This window comes from Epinephelus lanceolatus, chromosome 23 (genome assembly GCF_041903045.1).
Source record: "Epinephelus lanceolatus isolate andai-2023 chromosome 23, ASM4190304v1, whole genome shotgun sequence".
Lineage (NCBI taxonomy): Eukaryota > Metazoa > Chordata > Actinopteri > Perciformes > Serranidae > Epinephelus > Epinephelus lanceolatus.
The window spans coordinates 19,228,260-19,249,796 of record NC_135756.1 but is presented as its reverse complement, the minus strand read 5'-3'; the positions used below and the strand labels follow the sequence as shown (position 1 = coordinate 19,249,796).

The 21,537-nt window shown below is 42.6% G+C and overlaps 1 protein-coding gene across 10 annotated transcripts in view; it reads right to left on the bottom strand.

Moving 5' to 3' along the window:
* nrcama (neuronal cell adhesion molecule a) overlaps positions 1 to 21,537 on the bottom strand; it is an 82,247-nt gene that overhangs the window by 3,276 nt on the left and 57,434 nt on the right. For 3 of the 10 annotated variants that reach the window (XM_078165371.1, XM_078165372.1, XM_078165375.1), the window contains 23 exons: positions 20,364 to 20,475; positions 20,071 to 20,255; positions 19,206 to 19,337; positions 18,813 to 18,956; positions 18,581 to 18,692; positions 15,913 to 16,079; positions 15,660 to 15,807; positions 15,316 to 15,446; positions 14,993 to 15,022; positions 13,732 to 13,833; positions 13,406 to 13,603; positions 13,246 to 13,316; positions 12,927 to 13,152; positions 12,230 to 12,345; positions 7,072 to 7,279; positions 6,418 to 6,540; positions 5,525 to 5,701; positions 5,277 to 5,309; positions 4,590 to 4,655; positions 2,095 to 2,217; positions 1,838 to 1,993; positions 1,285 to 1,416; positions 1,111 to 1,189 (listed from right to left, as the gene is read on the bottom strand). In XM_078165371.1, the coding sequence (XP_078021497.1) occupies positions 1,111 to 1,189; positions 1,285 to 1,416; positions 1,838 to 1,993; positions 2,095 to 2,217; positions 4,590 to 4,655; positions 5,277 to 5,309; positions 5,525 to 5,701; positions 6,418 to 6,540; positions 7,072 to 7,279; positions 12,230 to 12,345; positions 12,927 to 13,152; positions 13,246 to 13,316; positions 13,406 to 13,603; positions 13,732 to 13,833; positions 14,993 to 15,022; positions 15,316 to 15,446; positions 15,660 to 15,807; positions 15,913 to 16,079; positions 18,581 to 18,692; positions 18,813 to 18,956; positions 19,206 to 19,337; positions 20,071 to 20,255; positions 20,364 to 20,475 (2,971 nt within the window). The remainder of the gene's footprint in view (positions 1 to 1,110; positions 1,190 to 1,284; positions 1,417 to 1,837; positions 1,994 to 2,094; positions 2,218 to 4,589; positions 4,656 to 5,276; positions 5,310 to 5,524; positions 5,702 to 6,417; positions 6,541 to 7,071; positions 7,280 to 12,229; positions 12,346 to 12,926; positions 13,153 to 13,245; positions 13,317 to 13,405; positions 13,604 to 13,731; positions 13,834 to 14,992; positions 15,023 to 15,315; positions 15,447 to 15,659; positions 15,808 to 15,912; positions 16,080 to 18,580; positions 18,693 to 18,812; positions 18,957 to 19,205; positions 19,338 to 20,070; positions 20,256 to 20,363; positions 20,476 to 21,537) is intronic. The other 7 variants (XM_078165373.1, XM_078165374.1, XM_078165377.1 and 4 more) reach the window with 4 other exon arrangements.

Here is a 21,537-nt window from a genome sequence, read left to right as displayed (position 1 = left end):
AAAGGAAGCTGGAGAAGTAGAAGCAATCATATTCCATGTTAAATTTCAGTGTTAATGTTGTAACTGTGGTGGTTATGGCGCTGACTATGTCAGTGAGTATGACGACATAGTCAGCTGGATCAGTCGATGTACTTTCTCCTTGCTTTTAGTTTCACTTCAGTCAGAGACATAGCTTGAGGCATTATATAGAATTGCATGCTGGGTTTTACCGCATCTTGTCTTACCTCTCCATAGACCTAAACCCACCGAAAAAAAAACAAAGATAAGAATGGAAGGACACATGAAAAGCAATTCATGAGCCACAATGAGCGTCACACAAGACAAAGCATGCGTATGGGAACATTTAAAGCACTGTGGCATCCACGTTACATTAAACACACATTACATTCAATTATAACAACTCATTTATTTCAACTTTTAGGCCTCTAAAACCCTCAGGAGTTCTAAAATTCTCAATATTCTCAGAAGAAAATGTGAAAATGATGAAAAAACTAAAACTACGTCACTATAATAGACTTGTTTTGAGGACAGTTAGCGTACAATTGAGATGTTAAAATGGATATACTTTGCACTCTACAAAGCTTTTGTTGATTAATGTCAGTGTAAAGGGGAGTTGGTCGTTATAAGAATCAACACAGAGAAGTGCTGATTTTTGCCTTGCCTCTATGGAGTGTGTGGTAATGGAGTCTGGCGGTGAGAGTGTCTCTGCAGCCTGGTGAAATGTTCTACATACAAATAGTCAAGTCAGGAAAACAATGAATAAAATGAAGAGAAATCTCACAAACTACTGTATGCTGTAGTTCTACGTAAAGCTGGGGCATACACTGTACCATTTCAGATATGTTTTATTCCAACTCCTACTATATGAGTAAATCATCAAAGTTGTACAGTAAAGCCAAAGGCCACGACCTGAGCGCTCACACTGTACATCTAAAAGAAAAGAAAATGATGGCAAGCCAGGAGCAGCTGACCTGGCCATGATCCGTCCTCACTCAACCCACATGCACTGCACGGCAAATTACGCCCCACAAAGCTGAACTTCAGCCGAGTTGTGCAGCTCAAATCGTACAGTGTATGCTCAGCTTTAGTCTTTCCTTCTCCATCCCTCACCTGTACTCTCCAAATGTCCCATCATCCTCCTTCATAGGCTGGATCTCTGGGTCTTGGTGAGCATCTTCTTTCTCTTTCACTGTAGAATAAACCAATTTCTATTTCTCAAATTTCCATCCATCCATGTTAGTAAGCTTTAAAATCACCAGCGTATACTGATAATGCGTGCATTACCTGGATATTTGCCCCCCTTGTTCCTCTTGATGAAGCACACTATGAGGAGGACCAAGATGAGGAGAGCGATGGCGCACATCAGTCCGATAAACCAGCCCTGGGTGGCGATGTCTACCTGCCGGCTGGGGACAGCTAGAAACACACATACACACAGGGGGCAGACAAACAGTGACTGTCAGTCCAAATCTCAATCCAGGCTGCTACAACGGTGGAATCTGTTTTCTTCATGCTGAGCAACACTGAGATTAAAAGACGCTGTAAAAACAGAAATTAAATTGTTGAAGTGGGTTAATATGCAATGATCGTTCGGCACTGTACACACAACAAAAAGTAAAAGACAAAAGCCACCACAGTAAAATTAATGGACCTCTTAGTGATGATTTTAAGTGACATGCATCAGACCGACTCGCACACTAACTACCAAACTAACTACCGTACATTCATGCCTGAATGTAGGTCTGATAATGAGTCGGTGCTGGAACAGAAACGGGATGAGGGAAATGAGACAAAAATTAAACACAAAGGCCGTCTATACTGAGGCATGCCGCCTCACCTGGCACCGCAATCAACACTTCGTCTGTGCTGTGGACCGTCGGATCAGCCGGGTCTCTAGCTACCACACGGACCTTATAGGACGTCCCCGGCTTTAAACCTTTTATCATATGCCAGTGTGAACTGTTTACCAACTCCTTTTTCCAGTCCTCTTTACCTAGAATTGTTGTAGTGGATGGAGAGGAATTAGAATCAGGGAGGCACTCAATGCATGCACTCATGTTGTGAGATGACTGCAAATACAAAGCGAAGCCTTACTGTTTTCTACAATATACTCCACATATACATTCCTATGGTGTCCAAAGTAATCCCAACTGATCACTGCACCGTCCTCCGATACAGACGTGTTAACTGTGCCAAACGCAGGGCCTACAGGTGGCGCTGAGCACACAAGAGAGAAAAACAAATCAAGGGCTTTCATTCTAAAATGTACCAAATTTACAAAATGCCAACCAATTCTCATTCTCGAGTCGTCAAATATCGACACTTTGTCATGCCCCTCGGCATCTAATAGTGACGCACGAGGCACCCTTTAGCTGAAACACATGGTTTATGTTGTGAAACTGTCATGGTTAGCTTTGGGCTACAAAACTAGTCTGTTGGGTTTGGAAAATAGATCATGTTTTGGGTTCAAAAAAGTTTTTTACATAACGTGATGTAAATATGTCACGTTAAAACAGCATTGACATTTGGTTCCACACAGGACGCAGGTGCCTAAGTGACATTTTCAGAGTTATAGTGCCTCATTTGCTCTCAGCGTCAAGTATTGCCGCAGATAGGATTACATCGTAGTTAGTTGAAAGCCCTGTGCATCTCAAAAAGACGCTAAAGGGTGCCTTTGGTGTCAGTATTACACGTCAAGGGGCATGACAGTGTTACTTGACAACCTGGGGATAAGAATGGGCTGAAAGTCCTTACTATGAAACAAAACCTTTCAAATATTGCTATGGAGCTTACAGTGTATGTACAGGAGAGAGTAGAAATAACAAACATTATATGTTATACCAGTGTTTAGGATAAAGCCGTTACCTACAAATCTACTACACCAGAATAAAAACATTAGCCACTGTAACCTGAGGTCTTCCAACAGCAAAATTCAAGTCAAGAATTTATAGGAACTTCATGTCTGCTAGACTAGTCTGAGGTTTAAATCCGCAGTGCAGAACTTTTGTCTCCCCTCTTTGGCACTGAGGAGTTACACAAACAGAGTCACACATGCTAATAATGCCTACAGGTGAGCTTGCAGCATCTGCACACCCCCCACGAACGCTCTCTTCAAGTCTTCCAGAGCAAATAAGGGCAAGTTTCTAGAGCATCGACTCCAGAAACTTTTCATGGATGCTTCTTAAGATTTTCTGCCTGGCCTCCACCATACTCCTAACTAGGGCTGCCCCCTATTAGTAAACCAAACGTTAGCCAACCAGCAAGGTCATTGGTGAAGGGCGGACCCAAGGTGATATGTAAACTCATCTTCATTGGTCGACTACAAACATGACGTATCATCTGAAACATGGAAGTAGCTACATGCCCATTAGCCCACAGCGTCATTAACAGGCGGCTCGCTCAGTGCGTGACGTGCACTTGTAGATAAAACATAGGCCTATATTAATGAAGGTTCATTAGTACGGTTTTGTATTTCTCTGTAATGTAGCACAGTGTTAACAATGTTACTGATACTATTCTTTCTCACACCTTCAACTCAAACCATTATTTTAATCTTTAACTCTTTAATTTTTCCTAATCTCCACACCATGTGTGGAGTCCACCCCGGTCTGTCTAGGTCGGGGTGGTCTCTGTGGCGGCGCTCCCTGTGGCCGTGGGCTGTAGCGCCTCTCAGTGTGGATGGCTCCCCATAGGTGGTTCTTTCCTCACCTGGTTCCTCAGTGCCCAGCCATGTTATTGACTATATTGACTGTGTGTGTGTTTGTGTGTGTGTGTGTGTTTATATGTGGGGGTGGGAGGGGCGGGTTTTCAATATGTATGTATTATTTTTGTTTGTTTTTATTCTGTGAAGCACTTTGTGCTGCATTTTTAATGTATGAAAAGTGCTATACAAATAAAGTTTGATTGATTGATTGATTGTGTTGCCCCACCCAAAATATGTAATTTCATAATTATATTATGCGGGCGACTCGTCGACTGATGGCGCTAAATGACGACTTTTGGTCAACTGGGAAAATTCTTAGTCGGGGGCAGCCCTACTCCTAACTGCTGCTCTCTCCCCACTTCCTGCCCCCTTTTAGCTCTAGCTGGTTGACGTTAAATGCATCAGTCTGATGCTCTAGCTTGTTTAACCGTAGACACCATACATCATGACTCTGGTATACTATGAAATACAGAGAGCTTTCCCTGATGGCGATAGGCTTAATCGGTATTGTGTGAACTCTTCTGGTTTGAGTGTAATGATAGTTCATTTATATGTAAAAGTCCCGCACTATAGATTAAAATAAACACCATTTTGTTTCCTAACAATAGCAAAGTCAGATCCTGTGGCAACATAAAATCAGGTATTATTTACAGTAGGTGCGAAAAATGGCCATCTCAGTGAGGACTTATTAGACCTCCTAAAATAGGTCAACTGCCAGCTAGGTGAGGAATAAAAAACAGAAATCAGCTTCACTCAATTTTTGAAAATGGACCAAATTTTAAATCCTATTTTAAAGACTCTTGCTGAGATGGAGCATTTTTTGCAGAGCAGAGAACACATGTAGATATTTGAGGAGGTAGAGGGGGACGCAGGGAGTTGCTTGTACCCTTGTGAATCGGGGGATGCGGAGACTGAGTGATGGGGGAGGTTGGGTGGGGGGGTTCTGTAGGGCCTGAAAGAACACGGAAAAGAGTGAGACAATACACATACACAACACAGTCGTCAGCATACGGTGAACTGCAGAGCTGCTGTTTCACAAAGACAGTTGCTACTGACATGCTGAGTTAAAAACATGCCGCGACACCTCTCCTGAGATTCAGAGTGATGTGACGCACCTAGTTCAGCATCCAAACAGATGAAACTCTGAATCACAGCACCGCAGCATGCATGCTAAATAAAATTCTAGGTATTTATACACATAGCATCAGCAGGTTTATAAAATGTGTTAGTGCTGGACTGAAACATTCACAAGCATCATGCGAGAGGCTTCCAATCAAAACACTTCCGTTTGAAGAAATACAAGAGGCAAAGAGCGCAAGCACAGTTAATTCTAAAAGTCCAGGAAGCTGCAGTGAGTACAACCTATTCTCTCAGAACAGGACACAAGCATGGTTTGCTTGCGGATGCCATGGAAGTCTGTCACACTTAAATCCTGCTTATTCACGTGGGGAGTTTTCAGGCATGCTGTCTTAGTAACATGCAGGGATAATTTATCTAAAAACAATATCTAAGATAAGCTCTTTTTTATCATATGGATAACATGCAGGTGCTTCCAGTGGCAAACTTGGGTTACCTTTGCCCGGCCCTACAGTGGGCTGAGTACGAACTTCAGAGAGAAGGAAAAAGAGAAAGAGATAGAGGGGGTATAAGGCGTGGAATGCAGTAGGATCTTGTGCTTTTAAAAGTCACAGGAATCCCTTGTATCTGTCAGGGCACTGTGATGCTGACCCCTGCACTCCAGTAAATACAACTGATATATGACATTGACCTTTTCCTCCTGTTGGGCTACATTTGGCTACAGATGGAGCTGAAATAACTCACTTGTGTCCATGACTGTGAAGGCCTCCTCTGTGATGACGGGGCCAGAGCCCTTGATTGTCTTTGCACTTAAGTAAAACTTGTAGAGCATGCTGGAGTTCAGGTTGCCCAGGGTGACGGTAGTCTCATTGGCCAGGAGGTTCATGACCTTGACCGGTCCCAGTTCACTGGTGTTGTTGACTGCAGGGGCAGTGTTACAGAGGAAAGCAAATTGGAAAGGGAAAAGGCTGAAGTTAGGAATATAGGATGTGGTTTTTGATTTGCACAGATGCTGCATAAAGGTACAATCACATGTGAGCGAAATTAACTCTTTAATGTCCATGCTAAGAAAAAAAAGCAATAGATTTTTTTTCTTTTTTATTTCCTTGGGGCAATAGTAACAAAAAACATTTCTGACAGACCTTTTTTTCCCAAATATATTTCTTTTCATCAAAATTTATTTTAGTGACAAAACGCATGCAAATTAATCAAAACGCAGCATGTGTTCAAATTTCACATATAGGCCATTTCATTGCTTTCCTGTTGCTAAGACAACAGCTGTGGTCCCTGTTTACTTTCAGTCAGCTACAATGGAAACTATAAAAGCGGGTGAGGTCATAGTGTCAATGACAGCATAACTTTGGTGCCATTTCTGTTGACGTTAATGGGCAGGCACAAAAAGTCACCTTGACTGATAAACCATTCCACAAAATAAAAAATAAAAAACACATTACGTGATGTTGACTCCTTTAATCTGAGGAATCACAAAGTGAGGATTTTGTTTGAGGATCTTTTAAGGTGCTAACTAAACTATGGAAGATATTCAAAGCTTCAATCAGAAAGCTCAACAGAAGTTTCAAATGTGATAAAAGGACATTAGGTAGAGTTCAGGTGTGTCAGGCAACCTGTAAACCTACCTGGCTGATATTTTAGTGTGTATCCAGCAAGGCGTCCATTGTTGCTCGCTGGTGGACCCCATTCCAGAGTGAGAGAGTCCAAACTAGGTTTCATGACGTTCAGGAAAGAAGGAGGCCCTGGGACTGAAAACAAAATCAGAACCAAAGTCAGCATCTGGATGTTACACAGAACCATCCATAGGTAGTGGAGCAAAACATGATTATTAGGGCATATTCACGTCATAGAGTGCTCTGTGAGGTTTCAAGGGTGTAACCGGATGGTTGCTGGGGGTTACAAGGAGAGTGCTATGGTGTTATACTGCACGTGGTTGCTAGGGTATAGCTACAGGTTTGCTAGGTTGTTTGGGATGTTTTCTATGGAGGCTCTGGATGGTCGTTAGGCAATGTCAGGGGGATGCTATGGTGATTCTGGGTTTTCATCACAGAAGTAGTACTGATGGTGTTAGTTGTAGCAGCTGTAGGTTGATACAACAGAAGAGAGGTTCTAATGTATTGACAGGCTGATTTTGTGCAAGTGTGACGACCCATTGTGAAGTCAGACAAACCTTTGGAACCATTTTGTGATAAAACAAAAGTGCTTCATTTGAGGATTAGTACATGTATGATGCTCCAGGCCTGCAGAGCCACCATGTCCGCCAATGTCAGCATACATACCTCCTTCAGGTGTCTCAAATTTCTTGCTGTGGCTAGGAGGCCCTTCTCCTTTGCTGTTGAGGACCCTGATGGTGAGGTTGTAGACGCTGTAAGGTTGGAGCCCTGGAAGACGTCCCTCACTACGATTCCCACTGAACGTCAAAACCTGCTCCTGCTGGTCCGTGTCCTCCTCTGTCTGGTCCAAGCCGCGCTCACGCCGGTAGTAAACCTAGAGGAGACACACCAGGAGTTCATTAGATGTCAACCTGATGTGCACTATTATTTCATCATCAACATGGTGAGGACATCATACACAAAGATGAAACACCAGGCTTGAGAGAGCTTTCAAGCTGTTGTGTCAACTTCCAGGTGAGGTGATCAAATTAACTCAAGCTCGGCTAAATGGACTGCATTTATAAAACAAAGGAGCGTGGCGGTGGAGCAGGTCAGTGAGGTAGGAGGGGCCCTGGTTATGGAGGGCTTTGTGAGTGAGGTAGTGCCCACATGAGAGCTGCAACAATTAAATTGATTGTCGATTTTTAAATCATTCGCCAACTAATTTGACAATCGATCGGTCTGAGTACATTTTTAAGGACAGAAAGCACAAAATTCTCTGATTCCAGTTGATTAAATGTGAATATTTTCTGGTTTCTTTACTCTTCAATGACAGAATCAATTTTGGTTATGGACAAAACAAGGCATCTGAGGGTGTCATCTTGGGCTTTAGGGAACACCAGTAGACTTTTTTTTTTTACCATTTCAACCAAACAACTAATCGATTAATCAAAAAGAATCACCAGTGGAAATAATCATTAGGTACAGCCCTGGCCCACAGGATGCAAAAGTCTTAAAATCCCCTTCAAATTGTTAAACTGCACCTCTCATATTTTCAATAAGATGATTTTGGGACATTTGTTTCATTTCTTAAATTCTATTTATGACTTGAATGATATGACCCCTCATTCTTGACTGTTAGTTGTGAGTCCATCTGCAGATGCTGAATTAAACTTACAGAAAGACAAGACTCTAACTGCCACCACACTTGGGGCTGTCGGCGGGATCACTAGTGTGAGAGGTCACCCGGAAGGTAAAGACTGCACAGCTAGAAGGTGAGGATCTAACCTCAACCTCACCATCAGAGAGGGTAGAGAAGTGGGGGCCTGACGCCTGAGGACTGGGGCTCACTCAGCACTGTGATCCAGTGACCCAGGTGGCTTGACACGCTGTCTTTCCGGTAGGTGAGAATTCCATCGGAAGAGAAAAGAGTCTCACCACTGACAAGTGTGTCGTGACGAATGTGTTAACAGAGCAGGTTTCGGGAACTGCTGAAGAGTCTATGAAGCTCCGGATCTGGGGCCATTCGAACAGTACTGTTGCAAGTTTTAAAGTGTTCAGATTTCTTAATGCGATCATGTTAACCTTTGAGAAAGTAGATTTTTATATTGTATTTTTAATACACCATATTATTGGTAATTTAGGGGGGAAAAAGCAAGGAGTGTGACAGGCTTCTGGCTAAAGTAATTGATTTCAGTGCATTTGGAAGCACATGTTAAACTAATACAAAGATAGAAGAACTTTGGATACAACATTGTTTCCTTTTGGTTGGTAGACTGCAACACTGCTCATGTCTGAGAGGGGATCAGTTTGTCTGGAGGGGCTTCCACTACTGTGGGCCATACCTATTTAAAGCCACTTTATGAAACAAAACTCCCCTAAACACACATAAGCCTGAGTTACCAAACATTTGGCAAGATGTTGAGGCAGTTAACCACACACTAGTGATGTTACGTGCCGTGCTGATGCTTCGAAGCATGTGTTGAGTAATCCAGGAAGAGTTTCCGTGATGCGTGTATCAAGGCTTGTGTCGTTTCAGACGAGTGACGTCACTGATGAGCCTCCAAAGCCTCGCTGCCTGGCTGTACCACGTGACTGATTCAGGAAGTGATTCAGTTCTTGCCATGAGGTTTTGACAGCAATATATAAATATATATAAATAAAAATATATAATTTGGAGAGTTTGGATAATTTGGAGAGTTTGAAGAGTTTGGAGAGTTTGGATAATTTGGAGAGTTTGGAGAGTTTGGAGAGTTTGGATAATTTGGAGAGTTTGGATAGTTTGGAGAGTTTGGAGAGTTTGGGTAATTTGGAGAGTTTGAAGAGTTTGGAGAGTTTGGAGAGTTTGGATAATTTGGAGAGTTTAGAGAGTTTGGATAATTTGGTGAGTTTGGAGAGTTTGAAGAGTTTGAAGAGTTTGGAGAGTTTGGATAGTTTGGAAAGTAGGAGAATGATAGCTTTGCTAGGAAGGAGCCACCGAGGAAGAGGAGGATTTCCCCTGTGTGGGAACATTGATTTGATTACTCCCAACAAGGTAAGCTAATTATAACATTATTACAGATACATTAAGTTTGCTTATCAAGAACTGTATTTTTCACTATTTCTTCTTTTATTCAAAGGTGAGGTGTTTGTGTTCCAAGGAGTTGGGATACAGTAACAACACCTCATCCATGTTCAGGCACTTCCAGTGCCTTGCATGAAAATAAGGAGGGAACTGGAGGTGCACCCAGCCAAGGTAAGTCATTAAAATATACTGTCACAATTTTAGTATGTTGACTTTTGTTTATTGTGCAAATGAAAGACAAGTAACAAACTGTTTTTACATATATTGTCTTTTATCCAGCCACCAGAAAACAAGAGCTCGATGAGGCCTTAATCTCGATGACAGTGAAGGACACACAGCCCTTCAGTATTATGGAGGACGTGGGGTTTAGGGCATTTGTGTCCAAACTTGATCCTACCTATGTTCTCCCCACAAGGCAGGTGTGTATGGGTGCATGCATAAAGCAAAGGAGTACTTTCATTGTACATCTGATAACTGAGCACGTTTTGTTTTCTTCTTTCCTTTAGGCTGTAAAGGCCATGGTGGAGGCCACATATGATGCAGCTAAGGAGAAGGCTGAAGGTGGCTGCAGTTAACCTTACCCCTGACATGTGAACATCCATTAATATGGATGCCTACCTGGCTGTTACCTGCCATTTTGTTGACGAGAACACCAAGCTAAATTCAGTATTGTTAGGAGTGCTGAAATTCCCCCATTCTCACACTGCAGAAAATTTAGCCCGTGTGAAAGCCTCCCTAATGGAGGATTGGGGAATCACTGATAAGGTGACATGTCTGGTTACTGATGGTGTTGCCAACATGCTTGCCTGCGTCAGAGAACTGAGGCTTCCCCACACTATCTGCATAGCACATACGCTGAATCTGATGGTGAAGAAGGCTCTTGATCAAACCCCTGTGCTGTGTGACATCCGGGCCAAGGCAAGGAAGCTGGTTGGCTACTTTAGAAGCAGCACCACTGCTAAGGTACGTTCTTTGACTTTATTCCAATTTTTGATAATGCTAATATTTTGTTTGTGCTACTGCTGCAGTGATTGAATTAACTGCTCATCTGTATTTTTTTAAAGAGAAGCTTGCACAGGTTCAAGACCATCTGGGGAGGCCAAAACTGAAGCTCATTCAAGAGGTGGAGACACGCTGGAACAGCACCTATCAAATGCTTAATCGTTTGATGGAGCTCAGAGAGCCAGTGGCCGACGCTTTGGCCGGTCTGCAAACTGACATCCCCTTACTGACCTCGGACGAGTTTAACATTGTTGGTGGGTGCATGTCTATGCTGTCTCCCTTTAATGATGCCACTGTGGAGCTCTCGGCAGAGGAGAATGTTTCTGGCTCCAAGGTTGTGCCACTGCTGAAGATGCTGGAGCAGACATTACAAGAAGATACCACAAATACGGCAGCTGCAGTGGTGAGGGACATGGGAGACCACCTGATTAGGCAGCTGAGGGAGAGGCTCCACACCCTCCAATCCATGAGCATTGTGTCACTAGCCACATTACTGGACCCACGATTCAAAGTCATTGGATTTTTCAGTCCAACCAAAGCCACTGAGGCAATAAAAAGGCTGACGTCAGAGTGTGCTGCCATAATCAGGTCGGCTCAGACCCTAGAATCGGATCAGGCGTCAGTGTCACAGGATGTTCAACCTATAACCCAAGGTAATGAATTAAAACACTCACTAACATGATGTGTGTGTTCTTCTCAGGTAACAAACTGTGGCGCCATCTTGACAACACGGTCATGGAGGCCAGGAGAACGCAGAACATGACAACAAATGCTACCGTGGAGGTTCAGCGTTATCTGTCTGAAACAAATATTGGCAGACTGGAGGAGCCACTGGAGTACTGGGAGAGGCAGAAACTAATTTACCCACATTTGTACAGACTAGCCATTGGATTTTTGTGTACACCAGCATCATCTGTGCCTTGCAAGAGGTTTCGTGTGCACATGAAGCCTCGAGTAATGAACCTTTTTGTGAACCAATTTGCTGGAAAGCTTCATGAGGCTTCATCTCGCCATCACTACTACACACTAAACATGTGCAAGAAAACTCCAAAACCAACTAATGAAATGAAAAGTTTCTGCACTTCCAGCCTCCACATCTCCACACACATCCTTCAGCACACACTTTACAGAATAAAGGAAAGCACTGCCTTTAGATACACACTGCAAAATGGCTGACTCGTTCTCAGTTAGCCAATGAGGAGCAGACACACACATGACCAGCCTCTGAGGAAGTTGCACCTGGAACACACACATGCCAGAATAAACTGTTTTATGTTTTGTCTTTTAATGGAGTTTATGTGTTCTCTCACATAGGCAGCTTCTGTTTTGTTCTTTTTATTTTCCTACAGAGTTTGAATGTGTGTCTTTGGTTGAACATGTTATATTTGCTTTCTGCTTTGAGCTTTATTTTGAAATGTCTGTGTGGGAGGTACAACATCCTGGGAGGCTGGCCAAAACGTGCCAAAACGTCACTGGATAATTGATAGAGTGTCAGCCATTTTGTGGGGTGTATATATAGGCTGAGCTTTTCCCTTCATTCTGTAAGAAACACTGGTTGGGGGTGTGTGCTGATGTGTGTGTGGTCTGAATGCAGAGCAAAGTCTATGATACACTAGTTCGTGTTGCTGGGTTATTGCTTCCATGGAGTGTGTGGGTGCAAAGGTTTAAAAAAGAAAAAAAGCACTGTGCAGACAATCAAAGTAATGGCAGTACCCCTCACACCAGGGACACCCAAATACTCCCAATGCTGCAGAAATAATCATTTAAAAAACACAATACCTTGTATCCCTGCAGTCTTCCTCTGACTGAGGGGAAAGCAACAGGCTCCCAGTGTACCTCTGCTAGTGTGCTGTTGTGAACCATGATCTGCACACTGTCAGGTGCAGCCAGAGGCACTGCAGAGACATATGAGAGAAAAGTTAGTCAAGATTGAATTTCAAGATCCTATGAGGTACCAATGTATTACATACAGTAGATTGTGGTCGGCATGTTCCTAGTTTGGAGAAGCAGACAGGAGTACTGTCCACAGAAGCAAAGTACTGTGCAGCTGTGGATAGTAGCGGCAGCCACCTAAAATAATCAATATAAGTTGAAGTGTACGCTATATTGAGAATATATTTTAGAGTATACTATGACAGCCCTTTCCCACAGGGAACTGAAGCCGATCCCACTTTAAAGCCACTGGACTCATTTGACGAAAACAGTAATTTTACCTTGCAGAACTCGGGAGTTTCTGGTCTCCTGCTGCCACAAGCGGTCAGTTTGGACATGTTATTGTGCGACTTCAGTGAATCTAAACCAACCCTTTGAAAAACCAGTTGCACAATAACACAAACTAACCAGTATGGATTGCTATGGATAAAAACCTCATACAACTTTTGAAGTGTTGCTAGCACTACCGATCCCACTGTGAATCAACAGTTAGGTCTGCAGCTCTAGCATAAACTAAAAAGTATATATCAAACAGATGACTCACAGTCTTCTCCAGAGTATCCAACCGTTACGTCAGGCTCTGGCGCATTGCCATAATCGTTCAAAGCTTGAACCTTGATCTCATAGGGTATGTAGGTCGGAGTTTCAGACACAACAAATTGGGAGACATTGGCCACAGTCTTCGAGGACCAGTCCCCATCCACGTCCTTCTGTCTCCACTGCACTTTGTACTCCAGACCGGGCCCGTTTGCCTGAAATCCTGTCAGCGGCTGTGTAAAGAGTTTATTTTTTTGTCAGTTACTGAAATATTCTAACTTGACTCACATTCAGCCCAAAATAAAATATCTAAAAGGATAGCTTACTGTCCAAGAGATGACTAAATTGCCAGGCGTTGTTCCTTCCCCCTTAACGTTCGATGGATTTTCATCAGGAGCTAAAAAAACAAAATTATAATCAATGAGTGTTTGAATATTTTCTATAACGCAGTATTTCTTTTAAATGGAGGGTGGCCATGTTTATCACCTGCAGGGTTGGTCCTATATTGGCTTGAGGGCTGGCTCGGCTCACTGTAGCCAACGTCGTTCAGAGCCAGGACTCGGAAGGAGTAGTAGACGTACGGAGAGAGGCTTAACTGCGCTGTGGTGCTGGTACCAGCAACATCCGTCAGGTTGACCCAAACTCCAGGCTGGTGGAGCAGATCCTCGTATTGAATCAAAAACTCTGGGGATGATTTAAACGAAAAATAAGTGTAGATTTTGCCTCAAAGAAAGCGGACAAAAAATATTTCTCAAAGCATTCTGTATCTGATTTCAAGTTAGGGAAAGTGTAGTTTGATAACCATTTCATACTTTGTGTGGGACTGTTGTTTTCGTCTCCAGGGATCCAGGTGAGCTGAACACTCCTGTCTGTCTGGTCTGTCAGTTCCAGGTCAGTCGGAGGGTCAGGTTTCTCTGTAAACACACCAAGGAGCCAAGAACCACAGAAAATATTAAAAATCACTCTCTATCTGATTAAAGCAAGTCTAAAGCAAGCTGAAAATTTGACCGTGAAAACAGCTAAATGAGGTGCATAGTAATTTACCTTGAACACTGTAGCTCAAGATTATTTTTTTAATTTTGGATTTTATACTTAAGATTTTTTTTTTTTTTTCAGTTAAAACCTATGGCATAAAAGTAAACTAACAGAGCTGAATTGCAGACAAACATATCACAAACGCAGGAGGCAGATTGGAAAAAGTGAAGTATAATTTTGTCAGTAAAGCCTTTTTATTGTGTTTAAAAAGTGCATTTTTATTTTGTGCAGTTAAACATTTTCAGAGCAGGCACACCCACACAGGTGTCTTCACTCCTGGCTGATTAGACCTCTGCAGTCAGAGGCCGTTTACACTTGGCCGGCTATTTTCATAAACGGACATTTCACCGTCTCCGTTTTCAAAAAATTCTTCGTTTACACTTACCCGTGTATATATACACAAGAGCATGCCAAACCTGTAGGTGGCAGTGTAACGAGAAGCTCAAGCCTTCCATATATCCATTGTCACCATAGCAACATAGGTCGCACTTTTGACACAGGAGGCAAGTTCTGGCGCATACTGTGACGTCGGCTGCCTATAACTCCGTTTATCTCCGTTTATCTCAGTTTACATGCAAACGCGCAACCGGAGTTTTCCAAAATCTCCACTCTGGCCGGAGTTTTTAGAAAGACTCGTTTTCAGAGGAGAAATCTCCGTTTGCGTGTAAACGAAGGGCACAAACGAAGGAAGATGTCTCCGTTTATCAAAATCACTGTGTACGTGTAAACGGCCTGTTAGTCTCAGTCTGAGCACGATCACAAACACCTGAGAAGGCGTCTAATCAGGCAGGTGAAGTGAAAACACCTGTGTGGGTGAACCGTGAGTGTGCAGAGGCTGTTTTTCACAATCAAATAAAATGCTTCAAATTGTAAAATGCGTACTCTATATAAAATAAAACTCAATAAATATCAAATGGCGCAATATGAAACAAAGAAATCAAGAAGAACAGCCAAAATGAAATAAAAATTGAGGTGAAATGAGAGGTTTTACAAACAGAATTTGATGCTACAGAATCCTAATCTGTGGTGACTGTTTACCGTAGACAATAGCTGGAGTGGGAGTAGCCTCTGAGACAGCAAGAAGCAAGAATAAAGTGCAAGAAGAGATTAGATGTTAGTGAGAGATATTAGAAACAGCAGGGAAAATTTTGTTGTAATGAGACACAAAATTAGATTACAGCTTATACCCACTGAAAAAATGGTTTCAGTGCTTTTCACTAAAGACCAGATTTTTTAGGAGTATAAATCATCAGCAGGACAATTAAAACTTCTTTAAAAATATAAGTGCATTGTGTAATTTCTCCACACAATCCCTGAGCTCTGGTAACCTGTAAACACCCTTGAATGCACTGTGAACATACCTATGACAGTCAGCATGGCACTGGCTGAGTCCCTGTCCAGGGTGGTGTTCATGATGCAGGTGTAGGTCCCCTCATCTCCATCTCTCACGTCTTTGATGGTCAGACTGTCCAAGTCCGTGTCCACAACAAACCTGATGACAGAGTATCACAGAAGGATGGTGCATTTTTCATTTCTCTACTGTTCAAAGTCACACAACAACAAACTAAATAATTGAGCTTCATATAGAAAAAAATAATCGCCGAATATTTGTATTAAACTGCCAAATCTAATTCGAGTGACATAATTCTGAGTCGGGAACAGCCCTGAATAAAGTCATCTCTCATGAGTCTTAAGGTCTTTGTACCTCTCGTCATCAGGCAGCTCTCCGCTGTCTTTGAGCCAGGTCATGACCGGAACAAGGGATGGGTCGTGTTTGACTTTACATTCGAAAACAGCACTCATTCCTCTCTGCACCACCTTGTACTCTGGCTGCCGCAGGATACGGGTCGGCTCTAGAAGATTCGAAAAAATCTGTGTTTATAGAGGCCTAAAATCTCAATCTGTTAAAATAATATTTTTAACAGGCCCCAAACTGAACCACCAATTCTCATACTGACCTTTAACCTCCAGGTAGACATGGTTCTCCTTGATCCCCAGGTTGTTAGTGGCAATGCAGGTGTACTTCCCACTGTTAAGCGGCTGGGCCACATGGATCTCCAACGTGCCATTCTCATGGATCACATAAGGGTCACCATTCTTGATGCTGGTCTGACTGTCTTTGAACCTGCACGAAAACCGTAAACGATGTGGCTTTATGAATTGTTGGAGAAATGGCTGAACAAGCAAGACTTTGAATCTCAGTGGCGTTACACACGCAAACATGTGTACATGTGAGCCTTGAAGAAAATGTACATTGATAAAGCAGCTGCAAGGAGTTTTATATGGTTATGAATTGGCCTCAATTTAATACGGATGCCTCTATGGCCCTGTTTATACCTTGTATTAACATGGGTGATCTGATCACAAGTGGACAGCACTGAATACAAGACACAACCAACAAGACGTATTGTGATCCAATCACTCAAACAACTGCTGAGGTGGTCTAAGACGCATTTGACCACACATCTTTTGTAACGTAAAAACGAATGCCTCTTGATGCGTCCCAGACAAGGACTACGTCATCAATGCAACAGGTAGTCACTGTTTTGGTGACTTCCCATTTTACGGCAAGTTGGACTAAGTGTTGTGACCATCCATCGCTTTGCTCGATGGAAGGATACGTGCTGAATCCTGCTGACAGTGATACCTCCAGCTGGACAGACACAATCCCTAACGTAATGCTAGCAAGAAGCTAGTGAGTGTGTGGACATAAATCTCTGTAGGGCCTTTTGACCCTCGAGCATAAGGGACATAAGCAGTAAATGAAATCTGGACACAAGCAGTCAGCTGAAGACACGTAACAGACGTGTGAATGGCGATGTGCATCAGCTGTTCACTTGTGTTCAGATCTCCAAAACGCACGTTAAAACCAAGTGTAAACACGCTCTTAATGACTCAGGGTGCTTTCAGACCTAGAGTTGTCTTGCTTTGGTGTGAATCAGGGACTAATTTTGTTGCAAAGTTGCATAATTGCCGAAAGTTGGTTCGTGTTCTCACGGCAGCATTTACAAGCAGACCAGATCAAATGCTTTGCACTTGAAAGCTGCTCTTGATTGGACAGAATTTCCATGTGGGAAAAATCCAGGAAGTAAACAAAACGTTGAAGAAGACGACAACTATGCAGGTTGATTTTTAGCACTGGTCATCGTATCCGTGTCATCGAGGTCGGCATATGTTCTAACCACAAATGAACCACACCAGAGTTCATTTGCAACCAGACCGAGACCAGGTGTGCACCTGAGTGCGACTGCTGTGTTCATACCTGCCCAAAAGAACCACACTTAGGAAGCAAAGAAACTTGAGTTCAATTGAACTGAACCAAAGAGAGAGCACTGGCTATTTCTATAATGTTATTCTTAACGCATGTACCTGGGTCCAATTCCCCATGAAATGAGTCAAAACCATTTATGGCAGGCAGACTAGCTGCGCCTTTTGTTTACATTTTCCCAGGCAAAGTTTTGAAGTGAGTTGTATGATAGCTAGTGAAGGAACCAGGAGATTTTCCTTCTGAGAATTTTAAATCAACGTTATATTTTGTTGTGACTAATGCTGCAAGAGCAGAGGCAAAAACACATCAACCTTGGTTGGTCATTCAACAGAGAGAGAACTGCAGGAGTCATAAAGTCTTGAAACAGACCCTGAATTTGACCTTGTCCTCCTCAAGAGGTAGGCAATATGTCTATTATCTATAACATGCATTACAAGACATGGTTTTACATAAATATATGGTGACTACAACAAAGTTTACTTTGTTTCACCATCATCGTATTTCAGTTATAAATCTTAGATGCCCACAAATGGATGTGTTATCATCACTAAGGATAGACCGATACATCGGCCGGCCGATATATCGGGCTGATATTTGAGTTTTTTTACTTGTATTGGCATCGGCCGATACGCACGTGGGTTCGCGGATTTATTTTTCCCTGGCACTTTTTTTCATTTGAAAGTATGTGATTAAGTTGAACAAAGCTGTTGAATCCTACTGTGTACAGTAGTTGTTGTTTTATTTATGCTTCAGCTTAAATATTTGTTTATTTTATAAAGACATTACTGGAAGATTTAAGAGCACTGAACTCTTTTTTTTATTTGAATGTATAATAATAATAATAATAATATTCTACCTGTTCTGCCTCAACTTTCCATCTTGTTTTAGTATTTTTTACTGTTCAATAAATGTTTCTTATTTTAAACTTGAGACCTGTAATATTTGTTATCATTGTGTCATTTTTTTTATGTAAATTGAGGGAGCGAAAGCAGTATCGGCCCCAAATATTGGCTCAAGAAAATCGGCAGTCCATAATCGGTCATCGGCTAAGGGTGATGGAAAAAAATCAGCATCAGCCCTAAAAAATCCATATCGGTCTATCCCTAATCATCACTTTGCACCCTTCAAACAAATGCATCCTCTGGCCAGATCAAGATCTTTATGACATTAGATGCTGGTGCTCATGGGAAATCTATTTTTCATCTCAGGAAACACCGTGTTTACTCAAAGGGGCCACCAAAACAAAATCCACACAAAAGTAAAGTTCCTTGCAGTTGCTTTAAAACAGTTTGTATGGTTTACATTTTCTCATTGAATTTGCCTTTGTCCTTTATTTCACTGTAACATCTGTAACATACCATGTGATGGTTGGTATCGGTGAGCCAAAGGAGGCGCAGTGAAGTAACGCAGGGTTGTTAGTGATGACCTGGTACACTCGGTTGGGTGGAGTGAGCACCCTTGGTGGCTCAGCTGTGGAAAGGAACAACATTAGCACTCACTGTTTCTCCCCCGTCACACACACTGCCCTGTATTTCCAAAATTTCCAATTAGCTTTTGTATATTTTCACCTAAACAGATAGTTTAACTCACCTAGAACGTTGACAAAAGCGTTTGCCATCAGGTAGCCAAATTCATTGGATGCATTACACTGGTAGACGGCACTGGACCCTGATTGGACATTGCTAAGAATTACAGTGTCATCCTCCACCTTTCGACTGTGGTCCTCGGGAGCATCTACAATATGAGGGATAGGATATTTGGTCAGAATCATAGAAAAAACAGAATTTTTCAGGTTCAAGTTGTGTAGTTAGAAACCAGCACATAACAATTTTGGAGCATTAAGTAAAACTATATAGAATACCATGAAGTGGAGTTAAATTCCCACTACAACTCTGGATGTTGATTTTTACTCTGTCAGGTGCTTTGGATATAAGTGTGCCTAAATGTAGTAGATTCTATAAAGCATGGTCTCATTTTACTCACTCTCTATGGGGACTCCATTGACAAACCAGCTAATCTTGGGTTTGGGCTCTCCACTGACTCGACAAGTCAGGATGCCAGTCTCATTGGGGGCGAGGATCAGGTTCCTGGGAGCGCTGACCCAGAAAGGAGCCGCTGTGGATGACACAAGGAGGAGCGAGAACTTTGACAGACTGATGAAAGAAGAGCCTCCACTACTTTATGTGGTAGAATATTTAGGGATGCAGAAATATTTGTATCTATGTAACTGTATGATTAAAATGTGTCGGTTAAAGTGGAAATGGACAACTTTCCCCACCCAACAGGGTTTCCGAATGGTGTTGTTGCTGCCACTGTCGCAAATGGAAACAGATTGCTTTCCATTATCTTCAGTGCCTAGCAACTACCCACAGTTTGCACAGTTACTTTGGTTGTTGTAACCTAGAGCATTATACCTAGTCCAACCCTGCCATGCTGTGATTGGCCAGTACGGGTCACATTGAGGTTCGATGCGGTAAGGGTTAGGGCGGAGAACTCATGGTTGTGTTAGTAATAGCCTATCTAAGCACAATAGAGCAGGACAAAGTGGAACACTTATGGGAAAAAAATCACGTGTTCCACCGTCGGCAATTTACACTACTGGTGATAGTGACTGCAAAAAACTGATTTTCTTTGGTAAGTGGGGGGAGCTAACAGGCTAGCTATCGAAAACAAAAGCACCATCTTATCCCTGTTTTGGTTGCGCAAAGGTTGACTCAATTTGTTGTGTCGTAAATTGAGCCTTCATTCAGGCTCAGTCCAAAATTGCCTAAGAAACCTTCAATTCCCATTCCAAATAATACTTGATGCACTGACTGACACAAGAAATCCACTTGGTTAACCTGCATACCTTTGACAGTGACCTTGATGATGTGGTGTACAGTGCCCAGGTTGTTTGTGGCTGTACAGCGGTAGTCCCCACCATCAGCTTCATTCACCTCAGAAACCTTGAGTGTTTTCTTGAAGTTAAAAAAGGACGTCCTGCTGCCTGGCAGCTCTCCTCCATCCTTCTGCCAGGAGATCTCTGGAGTGGGCCTGTCCCAGAAACAATCACAACATTTTGTTTCCGCATTTCAGTTTTTGTTCTGTCAGATACTTTTATGAATACCCAAAGCACATGCTGCTACGAAGATGCATCCTTACAGGCCCTCGGCGATGCATTCGAGCTCCAGAGTCTCCCCTTTCAGAACCATCTTGGTGCTGGTGGTGCCCAGAGGCAACATGAAACCGGGGCGACGCTCCCCCTCTGGGCTGTCTGAACACGAAGGGACACACAACCAAATCAGAACCAGACTGCAACAATAAGACATGAAGGCCAGGAACTCAGACTGTCATTCATATTCTCATGAAGGAAATAGGCAGCAGAAACACACTATGAAGAGTCATGAAAGTGGTTTGTCAAAGTGAACAGAAGGGACACTAAATGAGTTAGTGATGACCCAACACAATGTGCGTTTTCTTTTTTTTTTTTTTCTGTAGGACTTGTTGCTAAGCTGTATGAGCACTATCTCAGAATCTGAGAGGAGTAGCCCTCGGTTTGTTGCTATGGCAACACAGGGGTCTCATCATGGTGGAAAGCAACCCCCTGGGGCGCGCACACACATCCCTCAGAAGTTCAGAAGATCTTGGTTTCTTCAACATTTATTTGCCGAAAGGGTCGGAAAATAGATAACAAATCATCTTTCCTCTATGCCAGAAGACGAATATCATGCTGCTTATGTGGCCATCTTGGACTATCACTGAGTGTGCTTGATGTAGCAGATCATGAGATCAGTCCTAAGTATATTTATGATAGCTGACAGCATGCTTTGAAGGCTGCTCAGAACATCTTGGGCTTGAACATGTTATCATATACAGAAGGGAACATGGATATGGCTGTTTGGCCGAGAGAGAACCTTGAGGAAGTGCTTGTTAATAAAGTCACAGAGGAGAGGACTGAGGCCAAGTGTGAGGTGAGCGTGTGTGCTGGGTATGGTTAAGGCCGAGGAGTAACAACAGGGCTGGGTTCACACTGAGGGGGGGCTGAATGGAAATAAACCAGCAGAACTCACCAATAAAGAAATCAGTGAAATTGTACAAAGCAGCCACAGTCTCATTCATTGTTTCCACTGTAATATAACAGAAAGTCATAAGCATGCAAAACTAGAAGAAAAACAGGAAATGTGTTACTTCTACAATGGCTTTCCCTGCCCGAGTGTATTAACCAATGCTTTAGCTTGTAAAAATGCATGTAAGTACAGGATATTGGGTTGCTGCAAAGTATTGTGACAATTGCTCGACTGCTACAAACACAAGACTCAAAAGGTAGAATACATAA